The 21719-nt window shown below is 38.9% G+C and overlaps 1 protein-coding gene and 1 pseudogene across 7 annotated transcripts in view; one reads left to right on the forward strand and one right to left on the reverse strand.

Annotated features, from left to right (window-relative positions):
- Positions 1-21719, forward strand: part of LOC309662122 (ras-related protein Rab-5A pseudogene) — a 226389-nt pseudogene that overhangs the window by 61645 nt on the left and 143025 nt on the right. The gene's annotated exons all lie outside the window — the stretch shown is intronic.
- The window catches only part of TBC1D19 (TBC1 domain family member 19), a 161348-nt gene continuing 153847 nt past the window's right edge, over positions 14219-21719 (reverse strand). For all 6 annotated transcript variants that reach the window (XM_082464561.1, XM_082464559.1, XM_082464564.1 and 3 more), the window contains 3 exons: positions 21531-21646; positions 16390-16460; positions 14219-15374 (listed from right to left, as the gene is read on the reverse strand). In XM_082464561.1, coding sequence (XP_082320687.1) covers positions 15300-15374; positions 16390-16460; positions 21531-21646 — 262 coding nt within the window. In that variant the 3' untranslated portion in view covers positions 14219-15299. The remainder of the gene's footprint in view (positions 15375-16389; positions 16461-21530; positions 21647-21719) is intronic.

Genomic DNA, 21719 nt, shown 5'->3' on the forward strand with positions numbered 1-21719 from the left:
GTTTAGTGTTGTCCCAGAGGTCTCTGAGATTGTCTTCAATTCTTTTCATTCTTTTTCCTTTATTCTGCTCCTCAGCTGTTATTTCCACCATTTTGTCTTCCAGCTCACTTATTCGTTCTTCTGCCTCAGTTATTCTGTTATTGATTCCTTCTAGCGTATTTTTCATTTCAGTTATTGTGTTGTTCATCTCTCTGTTTGTTCTTTAGTTCTTCTAGATCTTTGTTAAACTTTTCTTGTACTTTCTCAATCCGTGCCTCCATTCTACTTCCGAGATTGTGGATCATCTATACTATCACTACTCTGAATTCTTTTTCAGGTAGATTGCCTATTTCCTCTTCATTTATTTGGTCTTGTAGGTTTTTACCTTGCTCCTTCATCTGTGACATATTTTTCTGCCATCTCATTTTTTTCTTTTTTTAATGAGTGGGATTGTGTTCCTGTCTTACTGGTTGTTTGGCCTGAGGCTTCCTTCACTGGAGTTTGTAGGCTATTGCGTAGAGCTGGGTCTTGGTGCTGAGATGAGGAACTTTGTGAGACCTCACTCCAATGAATATTTCCTGGCGTCTGTGGTTCTCTGTTAGTCCAGTGGTTCGGACTTGGAGCTCCCACCACAGGAGCTTCGGCCCGACCCCCGGCTCGTGAACCAAGATCACGCAAGCCACGTGGGGTGGCAAAAAAAAAGAAAAAGAGAACAATAACAAAGTAAAAAATAAAATTAGACTCGGAAACTAACAGATATGTTAGAAAGAATATAAAAATAAAAATACAGATGAATCAACAACAGGAAGGTACATCATTACCACATTAGTAAAAAAGAGGAGGAGGGAAAAGAAAGAAAGAAAAAGGGGGGGAAAGGCCTTGGCTGTGGAGGGCAGGGCCTAAGCAAAGGTGACCTTTGGATGGTGGGCGGGACCTATGTTTAGGACCCACAGGGCTGGAAAAGGCCCTGGGGGCTGTGGGGGGTGGGGCTTAGGCTCAAGGAACAGAAGGGGCCCAGGTGTGCCCCCCACCCCTTGTCTCAGAGGGCGGGGGACCTCACCTGGGAGCCCAGCAGGCTTCCCGGGCTCGAGTGGGCAGGGCACATGCCCTCCTCTCCTCTCCTGCTCCTCTGGTCTGGGAGGGCCCCTCCCACCTGCCTCTGCTGATCTCCCCAGCCTCTCTCCTATGCCCCTAGGACCCACATGGCCTGGATGGGGCTTTGGGGGGGGTACTGGCTTGGGAGCTCAGAAGGCTTCCTGGCCCGAATGGGCCAGGTGATTGCCCTCCACTCCTCTCCCGCTCTTCCTGGAGAGTCCCTCCTGCCTGCCTTTCATGATGTCCCCAGCCTCAGGGTCGCTGATCCTGTCTGGCTTTTCCTCCCTGCTCTGTCCCCCTATGTCCTACTGGTTCACTTTGGGGTTCCTCCTGTCTCCTTGGGCGTCAGAGTTCCCCACCGGCAGCCGGCAGGCAGTCTAGTTGTGGGGAGATGCTAACTCCACGTCTTCCCACACCACCATCTTGACTCCGCCTCCTACCATTTCTTTTAAGGCATGTCTGCTGGTGATAAATTCTTTCAGCTTTTGAATGTGTGAAAAAATTATTTTTATTTCCCATTCATTCTTTTTTTTTAACAGTTTCTTTTTTTTAAGTGTTAAGATTTTTTTTTAATTTTAATTTTATTTTTGGCTGCATTGGGTCTTCGTTGCTGTGCGAGGGTTTTCTCTAGCTGTGGTGAGCAGGGGCTACTCTTTGTTACGGTGTGTGGGCTTCTCATTGCGGTGGCTTTTCCTGTTGTGGAGCATGGGCTCTAGGGACATGGGCTTCAATAGTTCTGGTGTGTGGGCTCAGTAGTTGTGGTGCACCGGCTTAGTTTCTCTGCAGCATTTGGGATCTTCCTGCACCAGGGATCGAACCCGTGTACCCTGCATTGGCAGGCGGATTCTCAACCAGTGTGCCACCAGGGAAGTCCCTTCCCATTCATTCTTGAAAGATAATTTTACTGGGTAAAAAATTCTAGATTGACAATATTTTTTCTTTCAGTACTTTAAAGATATTACTCCACTGTCTTCTAGGTGGCACATTTCTGGCAAGTAATATGCTGTCATCCTTAACCTCATTTCTCTGCATAGAATGGGAGTTCTTCAGCTGCTTTTAAGATTTTTTCTTTATCACTGCTTTTAACCAAATTTATGATTTGTCTTGTTGTGGTTTGTTTATATTTCTTGTGCTTGGGGTTTGTTGATCTTCTTGCACATGAGGTTATTTTTCATCAAATTTGGAAAATTTTTTACCTTTATTTTTGCAAATATCATCCTCCCTACCCCCCACCTTAGGGATTCTAATTACAAGTATATTAGGTTGTCTGAAGCTGACATATATCTCATTTATCTTTTCATTTTTTTTTCCAGTCTTTTTTTTCTTTGTATTTCATTTTGTATACTTTCTATTGCAATTTCTTCATGTTTCACTAATCTTTTCTTCTGAAATGTCTAATTTTATGTTAAAACATCCAGAAATTTTTCATCTCACTGTATTTTTGTTTTTCTCCAGAAGATTGATTTGGAACTTTTAAATATCTTCCATGTCTCTACTTAACATGGTTAGTTTTTCCTTTAGCTTTTTTAACATATAGGACACGGTTATAAAAAAACTGTTTTAATGCCCTTATTCACACATTCTATCATCTGTGTCTTTTCAATCAGTTTTTTTTAAAATAAATTTATTTATTTTTATTTATTTATTATTTTTCGCTGTGTTGGGTCCTCGTTGCTGTGGGCGGGCTTTCTCTAGTTGCAGCGAGCGGGGGCTACTCTTCGTTGCAGTGCGCAGGCTTCTCTTGTTGCGGAGCACAGGCTCTAGAGCGTGTGGGCTTCAGTAGATGTGGCGCGTGGGCTCAGTCGTTGTGACTCGCAGGCTCTAGGTGCATGGGCTCAGTAGTTGCGGCACACGGGCTTAGTTGCTCTGCAGCATGTGGGATCCTCCTGGACCAGGGCTCGAACCCGTGTCCCCTGCATTGGCAGGTGGATTCTTAACCACTGTGCCACCAGGGAAGCCCCTCAATCAGTTTTGATTTACTGTTTTTTTGCCTCTTATGAAGTGAATTTTTCTACTTCTTTGCATGCCTGGTAATTTTTAAATTAAATGCCAAATATTGTAAATTTTACCTTGTTGGGTGCTGGGTATATTCGTATTCCTATAGATATTCTTGAACTCTCTTTTGGGATAGGGTTAAGTTACTTGGAAACCATTTGATCTTCAGTTTTGCTGTTAAGGTTTGTTAGGTGGGACCAGAGCACCATTGGTTTGAGGATTAATATTCTCCACTAATGAGGCAAACCCCTTTTGAATACTCTGCCTAATGCCCCATGAATTATGAGGTTTTACACTTTGACTGGTGGGAACAGGCACCATCCTGGCCCTGTGTGAGCTCAAGGGATTGTTCTAATACTTTTGGGTAGTTTTTGTTTTCCTTGGCCTTGGGTACTTTCCTCACATGCATGCTCTGAAGAAAGCTCTCAGCTGGATAGTTGAAAAGGATTTTTTTGCAGATCCTTAGTTTCACTTCTCTGTGCATCGTTCTCCTCTCCAGTACTCTGTCCTGCAAACTCGTGTTGCCTTGGCCTCCTTGGCCTCCTAGTTCCATTTCTTCAACTCAGGGAGACCATCAAATTCTTACTGGGTTTCCCCTTCCTATGTTGCATCATGGGACCTTTCTATAGGCAGTAAGTTGGGACAATGTAAGGTTCACTGTCCTTAGTGTCTGATGTCCCACATGTCTTGAGACCTGTTGTTTTAGTTTGTTTTTTAGTTGTTTTAGGGAGAGAGTAAATATGATTCCAATTATTTCATTAACTGGCTGCTATAACAAAATACCATAGACTGGGAGGCTTAAACAACAGAAATTTATTTCTCACAGTTCTAGAGGCTGGAAAGTCCAAGATCAAGTTTCTGGCAAGGTAGACTTCATTCTAAGGCCTCTTCCCTTGGCTTGTGGTGGCTAATATATCTTGGTGTGCCCACAGGACCTTTTCTTCCTTGTGCTGGAGAGAGGGCTCTGGTCTCTTCCTCCTCTTATAAAGACACTAATCCCATCAGGAGGCTCCACCCTCATGACTTCATCTAAACCTAATTACCTCCCACAGGTCCTACCTCCTAATACCATCCCATTCTGTGTTAGGGCTTCAACATATGAATTTGGGGGCAACACAAACAGTCAATAACAACCACCTTGGACAGAAGTGGAAGTTTCCCCAAACTGTGCTTTGGGGAAGACTAAATCTGCAAGATGTTAATAGTCTGTGTACATACGATGTTGAAAAACCAAGGGCTAAGTAATCAGGTTGTTTATTGCAAGAGTTCTCAGAGTCTCTAATGGCAGTGTAAATCTCCAAAAGGAAGATATTGTACTACACATTTCCCAAATGTATTGATCATGAAATCCTAAAAATGGCAGAGATTTTGGTGGGCCCTTCTATTCAGGACTTGTTATTTTTGGTGTGACTATGTACCTATTAATTCTATACCTCTTGAGGAAAAGAACAGTTTCCTTTCTTCTTTGTAGGTAAAGTGTCATGTGAAATGTTTTATATGCATTGTCTCATTTAATTTTCAGAGTAATCAGTCCTATTTGGTTCTAATTAGCATTTTATAGATGAAGAAATTAAGGCTTATAAAGTTTAGGTAATTTCACCAAGGTCACATAGCTAGCAAATGGTGGAGCTGGGCTTAAAGTTTATGCCTAACAGGGCATAAAAAAATATGGGGGGCTTCCTGGTGGCACAGTGGTTAAGAATCCTCCTGTCAATGCAGGGGACATGGGTTTGAGCCCTGGTCTGGGAAGATCCTACATGCCATGGAGCAACTAAGCCCGTGCACCACAACTACTGAGCCTGCGCTCTACAGCCCGTGAGCCACAACTACTGAGCCCACGTGACACAACTACTGAAGCCCACGCGCCTAGAGCCTGTGCTCCGCAACAAGAGAAGCCACCACAATGAGAAGCCACCGCAACGAAGAGTAGCCCCCGCTCGTCACAACTAGAGAAAGCCCGCGCGCAGCAACAAAGACCCAATGCAGCCAAAAATAAATAAAGTGAGGCCACTGACCTTGTCCTAGGGCTGAAGTCCTGGGTTGGCCTTCTGTCCAGGGGAGTTCTTGTCCCTCATACGGTGTCCCCTTACAACATTTGTGAACTTGGCCACCAGCCTGGCAATGTCAGAGCCCTGTCAGAGTTGGGGTCCTAGAGGCCTGTCCGCAGATCTAAATCTTTCTTCCCATACATTTATTCCGGTCTTTCCATTTTCTTTAGGCTCTCACACACGAGATGTTTAATTATTCAGCCACTTTTCTCCTACAATAAGGGGAGGAAGCCCATCAACACAAAAAATAGTATGCCCTTCTTTGAGGGTAAGGCACACAGTCCTTTGAAAGGTGAGAGAGTTTCTTCATATACAGTCTTAACATTGACATTCTCATCCTTTCATTCATTCATTCATTCATTTTTTCTCTCTCTCTCACATACGCACATTGTCTCTCAATGAGTCAATCCATCACTTGTACAATGGGTGCAAATTAAATTGTAATTAGAGATAATTTGTTGCTTTCTATTTCATGAAAATTTGCAGTGATTCCATTTATAAAGGAAGGATCCTTTTGTCTGAGTAATTAAAATAATCTCTCCCTAAGCCATGAATAAGTTGAAACATGAATAGGCAAAAGTCCAAAGAGGGAGAGGAGAACCAAATTCACTGGATGGGGAAAAAAATAGTTAAGTCACCAAACTAGTGCAGTACTGGCACAGAGACAACCACAACTCCTGCTGACTGAAGAAGCAGCTGACTATAATTAGACCATACCAACCCCAGGCTCCCTGAGGGAGCAGCTGCTCCACCACAGAAAACAGTCTGGAGCACAGCAATCATCTCTGAGAGGATTCCATTTATTCCTCTCTCCATCAGAATTCTAAGCTTCCCAGTCATCAATTACTAACCTAAACTTTCTTCCCTTATTCGGACCTAATTCCCACCCACCCTTCATTCCTCTCCCTAGTAAATTCCTCCCCCTTTGTCTCTTAAAATTCCTAATTCCCAATGTGAAATCAATGAACCCTTGTATTTTTCAACCCTTTCTCTGAAGACTGTATTCACCTCTTAACTGACAGTGGCTGTATCCTGGGGACATGGTTTCTATGCAGCCCTCTCAAATGGATTCTTTCTTTTCTCTCAGACCCAAAGTGCTTCAGCATCAGCCTTACTCCTCAATGCCAGTTGGAGTTTTATCCCCCCTTCCCTCTTGCAAACCCCTTCTGCTCCTTTGAGGCTCACAGCATCCAATTGTACCACTCTTCTTCCTCCATGTTATAGTCACTAATTAGTAGCCTCTGGGTCTTTCTTCCTCATTCTCAGTAAAACTAACTTGCAATTCAGTTTTCTTCTTATCTCTACCCCTGTCATCCTTCTTGCTGATTTCAACATGTAGGCTGATGATTGATTCATCCAATACTACAGATTCTTGGTTTCTTGACTTCCTCATATTTTCAATGATGTGTTCTTCTACCCTACCTCAGCTATCCACCATGCCTTAGATCTCAGCATCAACAAAAATGGCACAATCTCCAAAATTTCAAATGCAAATATCTCATCCTGGCTACAAATATTATTCTTCCAAGCTACCTGCTAAAGCACCCTTTCTTCAAAAGTGCTTTCACTTTTTTGTTGTGACCTTTAATCCATCCGCTTCTCTTTATTCATATAAGAGAATAAAAGCCTTCAATCACCAACCCCTCCTTATCCCTCATTTCTTCTTTTCTAGTTTATATTCCATGACCCATTGTTATAGTTTTTTCCTTGAAACCCTTAACTTCTTTGCCCTTCTTTTTTTTGGCCATGCCTTGCGGCATGCAGGATCTTATTTCTCCGACCAGGGATCAAACCAGTGCCCCCCTGCATTGGGAGGGTGGAGTCTTAATCACTGGACCGCCAGAGAAGTGCCCTCTTTGCCCTACTGAATGAAGTTTGGAGGTCCAATAAACAGCACCCTTCTTCCTGCCTGAGTTCTGAGTACTTGAGAGGTAAGATGAAAATCTAGGTAAATAAAAGCAGATGAAGATGATGTATCTTCTTTCCTACTGATAAAGTTAATCCCGGAAATGTGACTTAATTTTGCAGCAAGGACAGGCTTTTCAAAAGTGTGTCTTGGGCTTATGTACTCAGTGATGACCTGAACAACTGCAGCCACTCCCTTACCCCACTTTCTCCCCATACCACAGGATCCAGACTTCTAAAGCTAGGGCATAGAGGAACAGTACAGAACATACGTATGCTCTGGGCGGCTAGACCCTAAAAGAAAGGTGAGAGAAAGGGGTTGGCTTTCTTTAAATGCCCACTCATTGATCCCAACCTCAACAATAATATAATTCACTCCTCTCTATGGGAGGAGAGAGTGAGAAGCATTACACCAGTGAACTCCCTCCAAATGGAGAGAAACATTGCGACTTGGCAATGCATTTCCCCCAACACGTCTCTTCCTCCGTTACACTTGCCTTATAAATCCCAGCCTTTTGGGGTCTTTTCCCTGTCAGCACCAGAGCAATAGAAGGTTGTCTTCAAAATACTTTCACAAATTTTATCCTATTTGAATATTATAAAAACCACATGAGAGGAACTCGACAGGTAGAATCACCTATTTTTTAGGTAAGAGAACTGAAGCAATGCGAATTTATTGTCATAGGTTACAGTCGATATGGTAAACACAATTTATCTGAGAGGAAGTAGGTTAGTTTCCTGCTGTTGCTGTAATAAATTACCATATATTTAGTGGCTTAAAATAACACAAATTGATTATGTTACAGTTCTAAGGTCAGCAGTCTGAAAATCAAGGTGTCAACAGGGCCAAGTTCCTCCCAGAAGCCCTAGGTGAGACTCCATTTCCTTGCCTTATGCATTCCTGCATTCCTTGGCTCATGGCCCCTTCCTCCATTTTCAAAATCAATACCATAGCATCTTCAAACCCTTCTCTGACTCTGATACTCCTGCCTGCCTCCCTCTTTTCCTTATAAGGACCCTTGTCATTACATTGAATCCACCTGATAATCCAGGATAATAGCCCCATCTCAAATCCCTTATATTAATCACACAAACAACACGCCTTTTTGTCATGTAAGGTAACACATTCACAGGATTCAGGGATTGGGACATGAAAATCTTTGGGGAAACATTATTCTTCCTATCATAGAAGGGATAGCACCATTACTTCAAAAAAAGAGGTGTTAGTATTCTAGTTCCAGAAAAAGTAATGTCTCTTACCACATATATTACTGAAAAAGCAAACATACAAATACATATAAACATGAGCACCCAGAATAGTACCTTGTTCAGAGGAAGCATTTAGTGTTTGTTGAATAAATACATGCATACCACATATCTAAGAAAAAAGTTTTAAGGGTAAAGAATAGTTGAAGTAATATAAAATAAGCACCTAATTAACATAACAAAGACATTAATACCTGAGGCCAATTGTTTAATTAAATGATCTGAAGAAGTGATTTGGATCATCAGCAAAATAAAACTTAACAAAGTTATCTTCACTTTGTACCAATATGTCTCCCCACCTCATTCTGAATCTGTCTCATTTCCTTCCACTGTTTTATCCCTAAACTGGCCAAACTAGTAAATGGACATATATTTAAAATATTTGTTGCACTTATTCAAGAAAGGAGTACATTTAATTTAAAATTAGGTGAGCTGCAGCACTTCTATATTCTACTGCAGGTTCCAGTGAATAAAGGAAGAAAAAGAAATAAAAGGCATATAGATTTGAAAAAAATGTAAAAGTGTCTTTATTTATAGGTGACACATTGTATATGTAGAAAATCCTAGGGCAGCTACAAAAAAGGGATACTAGAAGTAGTAGGTTTAGCAAGATCTCAGGGTACAAGGTCAATATAAAATAAGCAACTGTATTTCTATATATTAACAAACCATTGGAAATTGAAATTAAAAATACCATTTACAATAGCATAAAAAGTGAAATAATTAGGGATAATTTTAACAAAATATGTGCAAGAACTCTACATGGAGAACCACAAAATATTGCTGAGTGAAACTAAACAAAACCTAAAGAAAATGAAGAGATAGTCCATGTTTATGGATTGGTAGATTCAATATTGTTAAGATATCAACTGTTCCCAAACCTATTTATAGGTTTAATGCTACCTCAATAAAAATAAAAATTGTAGCAGTTTTTTTTTTTTCTTTGGTACAAATGGAAAAGCTGATTCTAAGATTTAGAAATGCAAATAACTTAAAACAGCCAAAATAGTTTTGACATAGGTGAGCAAAATTAGAGTGCTTATACTACTTGATTTCAAGATTTACTCTAAAGCTACAAAAATCAAGACAGTGTGATATTGGAATAAGTATAGACATGAATCCATGGAGCAGAATAAAGAGTCCAGAAATAAAGCCATAGATAAATGATCAACTGAATTTATACAGAGGTGCTGACATAAAAGGATAGCTTTTTAGTAAATGGTGCTGGAACAACTGTACATCCATATGCAAAATGTGACCCTCAACCCTTAATTGGTACCATACACAAAAATTAACTAAAAAAAAAAAAAGAAGAATCAAAGGCCTAAATGTAAGAGCTAAAACTATAAAATTTCTAGAAACAAACATAGGAAAAAATTTTTGTAACCTTGAGTTATACAAAGATTTGTTAGATAGGAGACAAAAAGTATGAACTATAAAAAAATGGATAAACTGATTCAACAAAATTAAAACTTTTGCTCTTTAAAAGATAGTTAAAAATTAAAAGACAAGCCACAGGCTGAGAGAAAATTATACAAACCAGAAGTGTAGCCAGAATAAAGAATTCTTACAACTTCAGGTAACTGATTAAAAACGGGCAAAAGATTTAGACACTTTATAAAAGGATATGTATAAATGGCAAATGAGCATAAAAAGATGCTCAACATCATAAGTAACTAGGGAAATGCAAATTTAAAACCACCTATTAGAATGACTAACATGATAATACCAAGTGTTGGTGAGGATCTGGAGCAACTGGAACTCTTACAAATTGCTAGTGGGAATGTAAACTGGTAGAACCACTTCAGAAAAGAGTTTGGAGGTTTCTTAGAAAGTTAAATTTATGCTTACATATGACTCAGCAATTCTAATCCTAGGTATTTACCCTAAAGAAATGAAGATATTCTACATGAAGGCTTGCACACAAATGTTTATAGTGGCTGTATCCATAATACACGAAAACATGAGAACAACATGGATGCCCGTTAATGATGGATAAACAAACTGTATGAAATACTACTAAGTCATAAAAAGGAATGGAAAACTAATCACACAACATGGATGAATCTCAGAACATCATGCTGAGCAAAAGAAGTCAGACACAAAAGAGTACATCTGTATGATTCCATTTCCATGAAACTCCAGAAAAGACCAATGTAATATTTAGGGATAGAGCAGATCAATGGTTGTTTGGAATGAATGTGCATATGGAAGATCAAAAGGGAAGGAGCATAAAGAGATTGCTTCAGGTGATGGAAATGCTCCGTACCTTGACTGTGGTGGTGGTGATGTGGGTTTATACGTTTGTCAAACTTTATAGAACTGTATAATTTAAATGAATATATTTTATTGTACATAAATTATATCTTAATAAAGTTGACTTAAATGAAATAACTTGAGTGAGCTGAAGTGTGTACATTTTTTTCTCTCAAAATATTCTTCCTTTTTGGACTTCAACAGGCAACTCCACAAATCAACTTAGTAGGTAAAATAGCTGAGTGACACTGAACAAGTGAGTTATTACTCTGAACTGAGCAATTTTCCTCATCAGTAAAATGAGTGAATTAGATGACTTCATTTGTTCATTCAATAAGCATTGACTAAAGCTCACTATGGGCAAGAAATATGCCAGGTTCTAAAGATATAAAGCTGAAAAAGAAACCATTTTTGCCCTTAAGGAATCTGTCTAGTGGAAGACAAAGACAAGCTAACATATCATTAGGATACTGCTTATGTATATTTAGGGTATGAGGAGAATTCATAAGAGAAGCGATCTTCCCTGATGATGCAACACCTGAGTTGGGTTTTGAGGTACAAGTAAGAGTTAGGTAGAGAGGGAAGAGAAGGCATTCCAAGCAGAAGGTGCTGTATGGGCAACGGGCCAAAGGAGAGAAAGACATACCATGTGTTTAAGGTACTGCTGGTTGCTTAGTATATCTGGAACACAGATTTCATCCTTGTGTCCTGACTGAAAAAAAGTTTAAAAAGATTCCGCTAGTTTAACCAGTGTGTAGATAGGGGTCCTGTACCAAAGAATGATATCCATGTTGTAGAGGATCACCTAAAAGGTAAAATAACTATAACTTCAGTTAGGATCCTTTCTATTCTCTTGCAAAGAGAATCTTTTGGCTCATGTAACAAAACAGTCCAGGGGTAGACTGATGGAGTGTGACCTGGGAATTAACAAGGTCAACAGAGCAGCTTCTCGCTTTTTGCATTCCTAGGCTGCAGCAGCTCCAGACCCTATATCCTCTCTTGTTCATATCCAGCTTCCTTGAAAGATTAAACCAAAGCCTCATAATCAAGTTTCATTGATTTTGCACAGTCTTAGGTATTGCACAGATCCTGAAACAATCCTTGTGGCCAGAGAGATGGTACATAATGATGGCTTGGCCAGGACCCAGAGGTCCTGGAGGTGAGAGTCAGCCTCATCTGAAGTGCATGGAGGAAGGGTAGATCTCCAAATAAAAATTAGAGCCTTTGCAGAAGAAGGGAGACTATAGATACTTAGGAGGAATTATATTTTAAGAAAAACATAATTGTTGAACAGATTCCAACAACTTTTAGAACAAGTCCGGGGGTACAAACACACATGGACAAATTTCTTCTTTCATCTTCCATTCCTAGACTAGTCAATGAAAATTGACTTCAGAACAAAGTGATGTGAGACTCAATACATATACACAAAACTATCACTCAATATTATAAGCACCATATTAGTAAATGAGCAGTTTTATGAGAACAAAGAGAAGGGTGTCATTAATTCTAATTTATAGGCTCCAGGGTATCTTACAGTAGAGGAGAGTTTTTTAGTGGGGCCTTGAACAATGGAGGTCCTTCTGGCAGAGATAAAGTACAAGGCCATAGCTGGTTGAGGATGAGCACGTAATCTGGTGAGGATGAAGCACAGGATCACAGATCAGTGTGAGAGAACAGGAGTGGAAAGATCAAGCTGTGGTGAATTTCCCCCACTCTGCTACAGAGCCTGGACTTTATCCTTCAAGCAATGTGGTATTGTTTATTTTTTAAGCATGTAAGTGACACAATCGAACCTGTATTTAGACAGCTGTAAGAACAGATCAGATACTTCCTGAGACAAGGAAGAAGATAAGTATAGGGGAATAAAGCTAAGTTGTGAAGTGGAAGCCTGAGAGAGTTCAAGCCTAATGGTCTCTATTTTCTCTATGAAATAGGCAGAGAGAGTACATGCAGAGTGTAAGGGCGTGCTATGCGTTTAAGATACACTGAAAATTTCAATTAGCCAGAAGGCTGCATTACCAAAACATTCTGATCTAAAAGATTGTTCAATAAACTCTTCCACAATATAAGATCATACATATTACATACATACGTAGTGAGTGAATTGAAATCCAGAAGAGCCAAATGCCATTCGTCTATTAGGCTATTTCACCATCAGTAAGAATGCCACAGGTAGAATAATGATCACTGGTCCCCCAGATCATTGTGATCACTGGCAGAGCCTATGTGAGGGGCTGCCAGGGGTTGGTAGGAGATGGCGTGGGAGAATGCTGGAGGGAGGAGGCCAAGAGAAGTAGTGTGAGGAAGGTAGAGATGGAGTGGGCAAGGCAACCTGACTGCCCTCAGTGCAGTATTTTAACAAGCAGCCAAGAGCAGCATATGGCTGAGAGGGGTTTGTGACAGCAGCGAAATGTGTGGCAGCCTACCAGGTTTGGCTTTGGGATTCAGATTCAGAATGACTGGCTAGAGCCACCTGTTCCAAATGAAAGGATCTGCTATGCCATGGTCCATTCATTTTCTTATAGATATAGATGAAGTCTCAAATTATCAAAAAAAGTCATGCAAATGCTAATGAAGTTGGGCATTCTTCGCATATTATCTTCTACCACTTGATCTTAAAATGTCATATTTAAAATTAATTACTGGGACCTCCCTGGCGGCGCATTGGTTAAGAATACACCTGCCAGTGCAGGGGACACGGGTTCGAGCCCTGGTCCAGGAAGATCCCACATGCCGCGGAGCAACTAAGCCTGGGCACCACAACTACTGAGCCTGCGCTCTACAGCCCGCGAGCCACAACTACTGAAGCCTGCGTACCTAGAGCCCGTGCTCCGCAACAAGAGAAGCCACTGCAATGAGAAAGAAGCCTGTGCACTGCAACTAGAGAAAGCCCACACTCAGCCACGAAGACCCAATGCAGCCAAAAAATAAATAAATAAAACAAAATAAAATTAATTACTGACAACCTCTTATATTTGCTTGGTGCTTTGTAGTTAAAAAAAAATTGCTTTCAAATGTATTTTCTCATTTGGTCTTACTCAACCCTGTAAGGTAAACAGAGCAAATACAAAACTTTCCTGCTGCCTGTCCTCTCCCCCGCATACCCCGCCCAAATTACAGATAAAAGAGATTAGATTATCTGGGGACTTCAAGCTAGGACAAGAACTCCTCCAGTTTAATGTTTCTTCTACTAGATTACTACATTGCTACTTTTTAAAAAGCTTATGAATATTCTCCTAAAGAAAAAAGCCAAATGTGGGTGTATCTGAACACATTTGACCTTAATCATTTAAAACTCTCTCTCTTCCTAACAATCATGCTATGGGTATATGCTTATCCCTGTGATGAATGTGCATTTGTATACACAGAATGGCAAAGCATATGATTATAATTGTATCGCCTTCAAAAGCAATAACATGGAGTTTATTAAGAATCAATCACTGAATAAATGATTATTTAGTCCTCAATAAGTCAACAAGTACCTGATGAATAAAAGCATTTATATAGATTTTCAAATTAATAACTAGTAGTTATATAAAATTCCACCACACTTGCAGTCTTGTGCTAAACCTCATACATTTCCTAAAAATATATTCTCTAAATAAAAGACTCGGGAAATAGATTTTGATAAAACTTAATACAATTCTAAGCATTCAATAAGACTATTAATCTATTGATTCAGAATTTTATTGAAGTGATCAGCATCTTGAATTTGAGTATAAAATTGAAAGACAATGAGTTTTGGACTTTTTTTTCACATTCTATCATTCTGCATTATAGAAATGCTAGGTCTCTAAGAAGTAATATAAAATAAGACCCTCCACTTACAATAAGGACCAAAATAAGATTGATGCCTTGCATAATGTCTTCAGTTCTAGAATGAATGTATAATACCTACTTCTGGTCTCGCTAAGCTGCTCTGCCCTAGAAGTAAATCTCATTAAACCAAGCTTCAGTAAAAGTGCATATGGTTTTGATTTTTCATTCCCTTCATTGAGTCCTTGGGTGTCCTCTTTGTATACTTCCAAAGTAATGGAATCTGGCAACAGATCTCAGCAGTGTCAAGTCTTCTAACTAAGAGATGGAAGGTTGAGAAATTTAAAGGGATCATTCTATTGTTTTCTTTTTTCAGAAAGTGATGAATAAAACACTGTCAGGTGGAGACAACTGTATTTGACCTTCCCCAATAGAGGGAGAGATAAAATGGAGAGGGATCTAGAAGATCTCTGATGAGAGAAAAGTTGTTAAAAACACCAAAGTACATTTGAATTCCTACTTAAAAGCATTATCTTTTTCAAGTCTTCCCACATCCTACCCCACCCCTGGCTTTGAGTGAAAAGCAATTTATAAGACAAAATGATTCATTATCTAGAGATAAATTTACAAACTGACATAAGAGAACTGTCCCAGAGGCTACATTACCTATTCAAGTTTATTACAGTATCTTTAGTTCTTATTGCGTATATTGTTACATGGCTTTTACAAGCCAGGGTTATCTATGCTATGTATGCTCAATTTAGCAGAAGTTATATCTATTGCTTCTCTCTTGAAAATCAGCAGCATGCAATGCAATATGTGGTGTGCAGAGTTATTGTTTCAAAAAGTGAAAAACTACTTAGGTTTAAGTGAGGAGGAACATGATCTTTATTGGCTTATATGCAAAGTTTAATTTTGGTTTTATGCAGAGTTTGCATAGTTCATGATTACTTTCTAATGAAAAACTAGATTTGTTGTCAGTGACCTTGAAGAAGATCAGGTGACAGTAGCAAACAGAAAAATTTGAAGAAGAGGCATGACTTTTAAAGTAGAAAGGTCAGCAAGAACTGCCTGAAACAAAAAAACAAAAGGAATGATTAATATCCGCATTCTGATCAGCAAAGTGAAGCCTATGAAATAAACACAGAAGCACCTTCACAATGTAATTCTGATATCAACACACTCTTAAGTTCTTCAGACTGGTCCCAAATCTCTGTACTGAAGCTACAACCTTCTTTCTCTTTTCTGAACATCTTAATGTTAGAACACGTGCAAAATACTCAAATGTGCAGTAGAAAATAATCTGGACTTTAGCCTTGAGCCTTCTTCAAATATACAAGGTAGCGTGAGTTTATAAGAGGTCTAACATTTCAACTTGCTTCTATAAATAAACGTACATTATGAATCCTAGTCCCGTTATACTAAGGAGTAACTGACTTTAGGAAATCACTTTAAGATGGAACTAATGTTTACTCAGTTGCAAGATGCTTAAACATCCTCTTCCCTTTAAACAAAGAATGTAGGCAGCTATTTTAAGGATAAAATTTACATTTCTATGAGAGATAACAAATAGAGTATTATTGTAAGCCACTGTTTAATTGAACCATGCTTCAGGTGTAAGATATACTACTGAAAAGAAACGAGTTTTAAATAATTAACTCACAACTAAAACTAACCAAAAAGCCCACATATCTTTACTATATCATCCAAACATATGCTCTTTAATTCTTTCAACTAGTTTGTCTTTGTTCTAGGAGCATAACACATGGATATGAACAATTATAAGAAAATGCAACATAAGCCCCAATAGTTTCTATTAAAACTACTAGGTATCTTGTTTCCTGTAACGGTTATAGTGGTTTCCCATAATAATCTTGTTTATGACTCCTTCACAAGAACATTGTTTTCAAGTAATTAAGGAATTCTGAATACTTAATATTACTTAGCTCAAAACTTATGGGTTTTACCCAACTTAAAAAATTAGGCTGCGAGTAATGTGTGTCCTATGCATCTGACACTAGAGTGGCCGAGCCTGGCAATCTCTCAGGAACTATTTCCATCCCATCTGAGTGAAACTTATCCTTACTTCAGCTGCAGCCAGTGATGTCACCTCCATCAGGTTCACTGCTCGGAAAGCAAACACAGCAGCTGCCAGGACTGGAAAAGAATGCACACTATTTCAACTGCTGGTCTACTCATCAGCCAGACAATTTTACTGCTATACCCACAACCCACTGTGAGGGCTCAGAATTAGTGCTTCACAACTGCATCCTGCATTCTGAGTTAAGGCCTTGTGATGAATGGAAATTGTCTCCTCTGGAGAACAGTGGCTTGACGGCACAGTTTTGGGAAAAAGGGAAATTTTAGTGGTTTTAAAAAAGCCATTTTATAAATTGTTTCATACCTATAACTTTAATTGTAACAATTTTTAAATGGCATGAAGATCTAATGACTATCTTAAAAATAAAGATGTATTTTGATGCAGGTGTTTCTTACTGATGCAATGGAGAGGCTTCTGAAAAGTTATGTGCAGACTGAATTTTTAAATATATCAGATGATGTTTCATATGTACCAAGGAGGTATCCTGATAAAAATGTGGCAATAAAGTCTTTCCTTAAAAATATTTTTATACTCAGCACTGACTTTCTTAGAGTGTCATAAATGGATACGTCTGTGGGGCGGGCTACTGTGGGATTGATCCTGACTTTTACATTAATGTTGGCCACAGAAAAAGAAGTTGAAACTTTGAAAAGAAAATAAACCAAACCATTAGAGAACATCTTGAAGGTCAATAATATATACTGAGTAGAAAACATTTGGATTTTTGTTCCCATTAATCATCTGCATATGAAAAGAGAGTAATGCTGACATGCATTATGTCTTATTATATAATCTACCATAAAACTTTGTGAAAGTGAATGAGTCATCATGAACAATGGAAGGACCATGTAATAGGTTCAGGCAACTCTGATAAGGAAACGGGACTGCCTGGAGGTGACTCTTGACTTTTCCCCATTTTTTTTCATCACCAGTAGTGGTAGTACATTCCCTACCCAACAAGTCCTTAAAGTTTAGGAAATGAATGGTAAGGAATCTTTAAAATTATTTGGAAGACTGGTTCCTAAGTATATTGCATAGATAATGCAAATGCTTTTTTAAAATACATTTTTACTATGGAAGTAATAATAATGATAATAGCAGTTAATTCTCATATCAAAAATGAGTTAAGTACTATTGTTAGCCCCATTTTACTAATGTAGAAACTGAGGCACTGTGAGTTTGGATGACATATTCAGAGTCACACAGGTAGAAAATAGCAGAGTGACTACTCAACTCTGGCCCTAGAGCTCAAGCATTTAACCACTATGTGATGACATTTTTGAGATTGAAGGTAAGCATTAATGACTCATCCCTGATATAGAAATCTGTGTGCTTTCCTAAGAATCACCTTCTCTTCTGTCCCTCAGAATGGTTTTCCCCTGGGATAAACCATAATGGAAAAGAATATAAAAAAGACTGTATATACATGTATAACTGAGTCACTTTGCTGTACAGCAGAAATTAACCCAACATTGTAAATCAACTATATTTCAATAAAAAAAAAAAAAAGAATGGTTTTCCAGAGATGGCCTGAAGGATGATGCATGGTGGTCCTGGGCTCTGGACCACCTGATAGGGGTCATGCCTATGGAGCAGAAGTCAGGATCCAGGTCTCTTAATTTCCCCAGATAGAGGCAGGGTGACTGGGAAGCACAGGCATGTTTCGAGGGGACAACAGATTTTGGACAGTTTGTCAAAAAAAGCATTAGAACTAGTTAGGAAAATTCTGGGAGAAAAAAAGATGGTAGTGGTAAAACAAAATTTAAAAAGTCATCAGCTGGGATTATTTAACATGTAACAAGGGATATATGAGACCTGGGGCAAAGAATTTACCCTTTAATTGAAATGGAGAAAACTTAAGTACCTAAAGTCCCTCAGCTTCCATTTTTACAAGAATATCAAAGAAAACCATTTCTGTGGACCAACAACTTCTTTATAGTTTTCTAATATCTGGAATCATATTTGAAAATGGAGACATTTTAGGAAATGTCTCCATTAAGGGTTGTGGTCACTATTTCCTTTTTTGAGTATAATTTAATGGAGTTGGTGAAAGCTTGACAGGATGGTCAAATTTTCCGCTGTAGCAGGAAAGAGTTTTACATGGTGGGAAATATACAGTTTTTCCAAAGGTAGATAAGAGGGGGAATAAAACAGTAGTTACTAACTAATTGACTTCAGCATCCAAAATGCTTATGTGCTCACAACCTTTATTTATCTTGGTGTCACATCACAGAAGTTCCTTTCCGTCTGCTTCATGATTGCTTTGCCCAGTCCTTCCTCAGAGCAGGTTTATTTGCCAAGGAGAAAAGGTCTATACTTTGGGATATTTTCTTTTTTTTTTTAATTAAAAAAATTTTTTTTTTTATTTTTGGCTGTGTTGGGTCTTCATTGCTGAGCGTGGGCTTTCTCTAGTTGCGGTGAGCTGGGGCTACTCTTTGTTGCAGTGCGCAGGCTTCTCATTGTGGTGGCTTCTCTTGTTGCGGAGCATGGGCTCTAGGCATGCGGACTTCAGTAGTTGTGGCTCACGGGCTCTAGAATGCAGACTCAGTAGTTGTGGCCCACGGGCTTAGTTGCTCCGTGGCATGTGGGATCTTCCTGGACCAGGGCTCGAACCCATGTCCCCTGCATTGGCAGGTGGATTCTTAACCACTGCGCCACCAGGGAAGTCCTGGGATATTTTCAACTGAAGTCATGCTTCATATGAAATATAGAAACTCAAATATTTACTTTTGGTCTTTTAAACTGTTCTCATTAATTTTAAACAACTCTATCATGAACATTAAGACACCTATGCTTTAAACTGTTCTTCAAAAGGCCCTAATTAGTTCACAATTGAAACCAGTAATATTTACTAAAATATTTCTAAAGACTATATAAGCTCACTTGAGCAAAAAAGGTGGTCGCAAAATATTCAGACCAAAAAATGTATAAAATAATCAAAACTAACTTATATACCCATCTACATGCAATTACCTACCTATGGCTCTTTATCTGAATTCCATGGTAGGAATTCCCATTAGTCTAATTCCATTTCTAGATGTTCTACAATTCTTCTCTGTGATTTTTTAAAAACACTCAGAGAAAGTGAATGGATGCAATAGTGTGAACTGCATTTCTATCTATACATCAATAACTTTTTAATTAATGTATTAAGCTTACAGCAGAGTACGTGGCTTAGAGCAAATGCAGCATTCAGCATTCATTTCTCTTTCACTTCAGTTTGCTGAGGGGTGATAAGTCACAGAATGGGAGACTTTAAATTGGAAGACGCTTTGAAGGTCTTCCAATTCAACATTTCTTTCATGATCGAAAACCTCTTAACCCTTCAGATGACTGTTAAAAAGCCCATTCTACTTTTGGAAAGTCCTAATTATTAGAAAGTACTTTCTAATACTGAGCCCATTTCTTTAACATGCTCTAATGTTTTTTGAAATGATACAAAAAGCTACATACAATACTCTTCAAAATTTATGCCCTACCCAGAAGAGTTATTTGGTAGAAAATCTAAAATCCTGGTACCTGAGAAATGGTAGCAAAAAACAAGACTACTTAGCCTGGAAAATAGAAGACTTTGAGGAAAGGAGGGGGTGAGAGAGTAGGAAAAACATGATGATGATCCTGGTTTAACAGTAGTACATTTTAACAAGTTATATTATCCAGGGACTTCCCTGGCGGTCTACTGGTTAAGACTCCGTGCTTCCACTGCAGGGGGTGCAGGTTTGATCCGTGATGGGGGAACTAAGATCCCACATGCCATGCAATGTGGCAAAAAAAAAAAAAAAGTTATATTATCCAGAAATGAAATGGGCAACTTGATAAGACAGGGATTATCCAACACTGAATGTTCAAACACAGGATAAGGACTGCCTGTCAGAAATATTTAAAAGAAGTTATACCTGATGACCTCTAGGATTCCCGTCCGTCTCTAGATTGTATGTATCACTGCCATTCAGCCAAAAGAGGTGATGGCAGACCATTTTTTCCTAACTCATATTTGTATGGGCTTTAAAAACAACTGAGATAGAAAGATACTGGGAGTTGTTAAAAACCCCAGTAAATGATATCTCTCATTATACCAGGGGCAACATTTATCTTCAGGGCACTTTATTATTACCTCAATTTTCCTTTTCAAAATGCCACCTAATTACTCGAACTCTCAGCATTCAAAAATATGTTAATATGGTACCTAGAGAATCTTCTGCAAGAAAAGGGTCATCAATTAAGCATTATTTCCAAATGGCCCAGAGAGGTGTCTTTACAATGCTATCACTGGGTAAAGATTAAATAATTTGTTCAATATCACAAAACTGGAGAAGGTTGGAACCAGCACTCTGCCAACTTCTCTGCTCTCCATCCATGTGAAAACCCTGTAATACTTATTTGAATTCCCTGATAATTTCAATGATAAAAATAATTGAGTCTATTTTACACACAGAGGAGCAAAATAATATAATAAGAAATCTGTGCCCTATGTGTTATCACACAGTTGCCCTCTGTGTATATCTGTTGTAAGAACTTAATTATTAAATAAGAGATGGATTTGTGGCTCTCTGAAAAAAAGATGAATTTCTTTTTGGCTTAAGAGAATATGTAAAAGGGGAAACTCAGTTACCAGGGCAGGAGTCAGAGACTGTTAGCAACAAGGAAAAGGTTTTGAGTTCAGTATAAACTGAAGTCCAGAAGAGCTGAGATTTCAACTATGCAGGGAGGCTCAGTCTCAGTTTGGATTTTAGGTAGTAGTTGAGAAAGGGCACAGAACAGAACACTAAGGTAGTCAGAGGAGTCAGGAAAAGAACAGAAGTATACCTACACTCTGCTGTGCAAACCTCACAGGTGCTGAGACCGTAAGCCCTGGCTGGACTAAAAGCAGGGGAGGGGAGCTGGACATTCCTAGAAGCGACGAAAAAAGACTGGGAATAGACGTGATGGGCAGTTATGCAGACATATTTAGATTGCAGAATCTCAGTGCTTGTCTTCTAAGGCAGATAAATCTACTAAATGTTCATGAATTAGAAATGACAGACAACTGTAGACTCAAATTCCAATTACAGATGGTGAATGTTAGAAAGGAAAGGGGCTTTACTATAGAAAGAGCATGTGTTTTACAAACAAGCACTTACTCTTACCAGCAAGAATTTCCAGAGAGTTGTACCCTAGGATTCTATCCCACAAAAGTAAGAGTTGATCTGTAGCTAAGTATCCAGAGAAAGCTCGAACCATCCATTTAAATGATATGCGAAGTCTGTAAGCAAAGAAAAAAAAGAACTTTTACCAGTGGAATTTTTTCTCGTCAAAAAGCAATATCAGAAGAACTC

The sequence above is a fragment of the Balaenoptera physalus genome (genome assembly GCF_965194825.1).
Source record: "Balaenoptera physalus genome assembly, chromosome: 5".
Classification (NCBI taxonomy): domain Eukaryota; kingdom Metazoa; phylum Chordata; class Mammalia; order Artiodactyla; family Balaenopteridae; genus Balaenoptera; species Balaenoptera physalus.